The sequence below is a fragment of the Protobothrops mucrosquamatus genome, unplaced genomic scaffold, assembly GCF_001527695.2.
Source record: "Protobothrops mucrosquamatus isolate PMUCROS unplaced genomic scaffold, P.Mucros_1.0 scaffold1241, whole genome shotgun sequence".
Lineage (NCBI taxonomy): Eukaryota > Metazoa > Chordata > Lepidosauria > Squamata > Viperidae > Protobothrops > Protobothrops mucrosquamatus.
Window position 1 is genome coordinate 316,838 of NW_015387448.1, and position 5,207 is coordinate 322,044.

Below are 5,207 nucleotides of genomic sequence, written 5' to 3' on the forward strand. Positions count from 1 at the left end.
CCCCCCCCCCCCCAGAATCTATGGCAGGCTGGCACTGAAGCAACGTGAAATCGGGAGCAAGGTGGTGGATCTGTCCTTTGTGCAATTCAGTGCCTTTGTGAGATCTGCAACTCCCTGTGTGCGTGAACCATTGCTCATTCACATGGTCCTCTCTCTGTCTAGGTATCCCTCCAGCCAGTGGCACGGGCACACTCCAGATCTACCTAATTGACATCAACGATAATGCTCCTGAACTTCAGCCAAAGGAGGCCCAGATATGTGAGAAGCCAAATCTGAATGTCATCAACATCACAGCCGCCGATGCTGACATCGATCCAAATGTCGGCCCCTTCGTCTTTGAACTGCCGAGCGTGCCATCTGCCATTAGGAAGAACTGGACCATTACACGTCTAAATGGTAAACCAAGCGGGGAACACCTGGCCCTGTTTGTCACTTGGCACATGGGCCTTCAGACTTTGAAACTTTCTGTGCCGTCTTTGGTGTTCATTTTTTTTTTAAAAGAAAGCCACGTTCGGGACAACATTTATAAGCAAGAGAGTTCATGAGAAATTGCCTGGATTGGCCCTGAAGCTGAATGGCTCACAGCTTGCATTGGTTCTTGGCTTGCCCACCTTCATGCAGCTTGCAATTACACAGGGTTACGAAGTTGGGATAAATCATCTGTAATTGCCCAGGAGAAAAAGCTATTGTCAGTCTTCCTTATGTTCCATTTTTATTGTCATAAGCCACAATCAGGATCAATGATCAACCTCTGCCCATAATTGCTTAAAAGTCACCTCCTTTTCTAATTTACCATAGAGGCAGCTTTAATGCTTGGAAAATAGGAAGGTTGCCATTTGGGGAGAATGTACAGGGGAGAAGAGCTGTCGAAATTATAATAATTAGCCTCTTGGTGGCTTATCAGAGTCTGCCCAGAGTTCAGCCTAGGTGACCCATGGGCATACAGGTAGTCCTCGGCTTACGACCATAACTGAGCCCCAAATTTATGTTATTAAGCAAGACAGTTGTTAACTGAGTGTTGCCCCATTTTGCGACCTTTCTTGCCACAGTGGTTAAGTGAATCACTACAATTGTTAAGTTAGCAATACGGTTGTTAGGCTAACTTGGCTTTCCCGTTGACTTTGCTTGTCAGATGGTTGCAAAAGGTGATCACATGACCCCGAGACATGGCAACCGTCATAAGTGCATGCCAGTTGCCCAATTTTGATCACGTGACCATGGGGATGCTGTAACGGTCATAAGAGTGGAAAAGGGACACAAGTCCCCATTGTAACTTTGAGCGGTCGCTAAACGAATGGTTGTAAGTCGCGGACTACCTGTATGCCCATGAGTTACTTGGGGGAGTAACTCATAAGGAGTGGACTCTCCAGATCAGTAGATATTCAGAAGAAGCAGATTTTCCATCCAGACTTGTTCTTCATGGCTTCCTCCATTTTGCTCCCCACAGGTGATTATGCTCAACTTGGCTTGCGAATAATATACTTGGAAGCCGGTGTGTATGATGTTCCAATCATTGTAACAGATTCTGGAAACCCTCCTCTGTTTAACATGTCCATCATTAAGGTCAAGGTGTGTCCATGTGATGAGAATGGAGACTGTACCACTATAGGAGCTGTCGCTGCAGCTGGGCTGGGAACCGGAGCCATTATTGCCATCTTGATATGCATCATCATTTTACTAAGTAAGTGTTGCACCAGGCAATGTACGCATATGGTTTGAAGCCAGGGTTCTTTATATACATTGCATGCAGCATTTTTATTTATTTATTTTATTCGAATTTTTTTATTATTATTATTCTGCCTTCATTGCTTCATAAGTAACTCAAGTCAGCAAACACATAATGCTCACTCCTATTTTCCTTGCGTCGGCCCTTTGAGGTGGATTGCTCTGAGAGAGAGCGATTGGCCCAGCTGGCTTGCATGCCTAAAGTGGGGACTAGACTTCATAGTATCCTGGTGATTGCCCCAAGGTCACCCAGCCAAATTTTATGCCTAAAAACAGGACTAGAACTCACCGTTTCCTAGTTTCTAGTCTGGTGCCTTAATCACTAGACCAGACAAAGTTCAATAATTCATAAAATCACAGTAAAAGGGAATCGGTTTCATGGTTGTAAAAGCACAGCTGCTCTGTAGTGGTTAAAAATTGGTTTTTAAATATATGCAGACCCCTCACATCCTGGACATAAACTGTTTCAACGTCTTCCCTCAGGATGGCCGTATAGGGAATTGCATGCCAAAACAACTAGACACATGGACAGTTTGTTTTGTTGTGCCATCACTCTGCTTAACACTGAACACCTAATTCTCACAATACTTCTTATGTCTAAGTATATTTACCCATGTTGTATGGCTGTAGTATTATTACCCTTCTTATCTTCTTTACTATCCATTGGGGGGAGGGGGGGGGAGGAGGGGATGAGGAGAACTCTGTTGCTTTGCATGTACACTGAGAGTTTTTGTACCAGAGACAAATTCTTTGTGTGTCTAATCACACTTGGCCAAATAAAGTTCAATTCAATTCAATAAAAAAAAACCTCAATAAGTACAAATTACCTCTCTATTTACACTTGAAAAATAAGCCATCCTATTTCCTGGGTAATCTTTAATATACACATACTAATTTAATTGTGGTCTGATGGTCATAAGCAATAAATATACATTGGCATTCTAAATTGGTTGATCATAATAAAGCTTCCTAATGCCAATTGCTAGTAGTTTGCGTAGTAAAATTTCACACTGGAAGAAACAGAAGGCAATAAAGCATAAGACACAGTTTTACTTTTTTTTCTGCCTTTGCATAACTCAAGGCCTAAAATATGATTTAAACACTTGAGCATATTCTGTTGACTGAAATTAAATGCGGATGAAAGGGGTTTGATTTAGGAGAATCTTCTTCCCATCTTCAAATCCATTATCCTGTTCTAAATTATGGATTTTTATTACAAATGTATGTTTTTAAAAATTCATTGCTCTAATTGGCTTTTTTAACGTTCAGCAATCACCCTGGTTTTATATCAGTGAAAATGGAATGGTAAATAGAAATCTTTCTTCCGTGTACATTATTTAATTTGGGGGCTTATTCTGTCAATTATTTTTACTGGGGGAGGAGTAGAATGAGTGAGTGGGACTTATGTGGTTTGTGTGTGCCCGTGCATGCCCTTGAATTAATCTTGACTCGTGGCAACAGCCCATTAAGGGCTAAATATGATGTGAAGATACAGGTTTGCCCTCATAAATCCAGCCTTTTCATGGTCCAAGTCTCTAGAGTCATGTAAAATCCCATTCAAATCTGTTCAGAAAATTTATCCCATACAGTTCTACTTCAAACAGGCTGTGATCTATCAGAGAGCCTACAAAGGATCCTAGACTGAGTAGGGTCTTCTCAATTTCTAAGATCCTTCTTAGCCCCCAATGATTTCATGATCCCAAGTACTGTATTCAAATCAGTTTGCAAAAAACAAGACATTTACATCAAATGACATCAGTCAAATTCAGATGTTTGAAATGATTTTAAAGAGGCCAAACTTCAATTAGTTATTTCAATTAGTTTACAGTGGAAGCATCTTAACAAGAGTTGTCCCCCACCCCAAAAAATCAAGACATTGTGACTGCTCTTTTTCACTTCTCCCTGCCTACCACTCACCCATCCCACATGGATGGCATGGAACCTGTTTGGTCTAGTGGTAAAGGCGACTGTGAGTTCTAGTTCCATGATAGCCATGAAAACCAGTTGGGTGACCTTGGGACAATCCCCCTCTCTCTCAATGCCAGTCCACCTCACAGAGATGTTGTTGTGGAGGAAATAGGAGGAAGAAGGAAATTTTGCTGCCTTGAGTTATTTTTTAAAATAATAAAGGTGGGATACAAATAGATAGATCATAGATGATAAAAGAGAGAGGGGAGATAGATAGATAGATAGATAGATAGATAGATAGATAGATAGATAGATAGATAGATAGATAGATAGATAGATAGATAGATAGATGAAAGAAAGAAAGAAAGAAAGAAAGAAAGAAAGAAAGAAAGAAAGAAAGAAAGAAAGAAAGAAAGAAAGAAAGAAAGAAAGAAAAAGAAAGAAAGAAAGAAAGAAAGAAAGAAAGAAAGATAGATAGATAAGATAGGTAGGTAGGTAGGTAGGTAGGTAGATAGATAGATAGAGAAAGAAAGAAAGAAAGAAAGAAAGAAAGAAAGAAAGAAAGAAAGAAAGAAAGAAAATAGATAGGTAGGTAGGTAGATAGATGGATGGATGGGTGGCTGGGTGGGTGGGTAGGTAGGTAGGTAGATAGATATAGATATAGATATAGATATAGATGATATAGATATAGATATAGATATAGATATAGATATAGATATAGATATATAGAGAGAGACAGAGAGACAGAGAGACAGAGACAGAGATGAGAGACAAAGAAATGATAGATAGATAAAATGAAATGAAATGCTTCCGATTCACAGACATTTAACTTGATGGTTTAAATGTGCACTTCCAATTTGATTGGAACAGTCTGGATGATTCAGAGATTTTTCTCAAATCATATCTGCAAATTGCATATTCGTCTAGACCCTGTTTCAAAGGGCTGTAGAGTATTCAGAGAACAGCCATCCAGTGCTGGCCATCGCCTCCATCTGCAGGGGGTTACTTCCCAGGGATCCGTGTCCCCTGCAACCCTGGCTTGAAATCTCATCTGAAAAAAAAAAAAAAAGCAAAGAGCTTTTTCTTAAAGCAGTACACTAAAGAAAAATATAATAATTATAATGGGAGAAGGCAATCGATTTCACAAAAATTACCTTCAGAAGGGAAACAGGCCTTAAAGCAACAATGGAGCTCTCTTTTCTTAAGAGCAGATAAAAAAGGATTGAACTACATTTGCTATTGACACTCTGAAAACCTCTTTTTCAAGAGAGCTGTAAAGGTGTTAATAGGACAATTTTTCTACAAAGGGTGACCAGAAGAAAAAAAAAACCCCTGCCTTAAAAGAGAGAGAACTTGCTTCTGGCGAATTGCGAAGAAAGAGAGAGATTTCACTCGTTGTGATAAGTAGTTTGTCTTCATATGTGGATCCCCTTTTATTTATCTCTGATTTTTTTTAAAAATGGCAGGCCTTAAGCAAATGCAAATCAATCTGCAAATCAATGTATATGGCTAGACTTAAAAGAACAGGGAAGTGACATATAGAAACAGTAATTAGCTGCTTCTCCTGTTAGAGC

At 39.8% G+C, this 5,207-nt stretch overlaps 1 protein-coding gene across 1 annotated transcript in view; it reads left to right on the forward strand.

Moving 5' to 3' along the window:
• The window catches only part of LOC107292003 (cadherin-4), a gene marked incomplete at both ends in the record, with an annotated part of 277,419 nt that extends 275,738 nt beyond the window's left edge, over window positions 1-1,681 (forward strand). The window contains 2 exons of the mRNA XM_015821060.1: window positions 163-396; window positions 1,448-1,681. Coding sequence (XP_015676546.1) covers window positions 163-396; window positions 1,448-1,681 — 468 coding nt within the window. The remainder of the gene's footprint in view (window positions 1-162; window positions 397-1,447) is intronic.
• Between the last annotated feature and the right edge of the window lie 3,526 nt (window positions 1,682-5,207).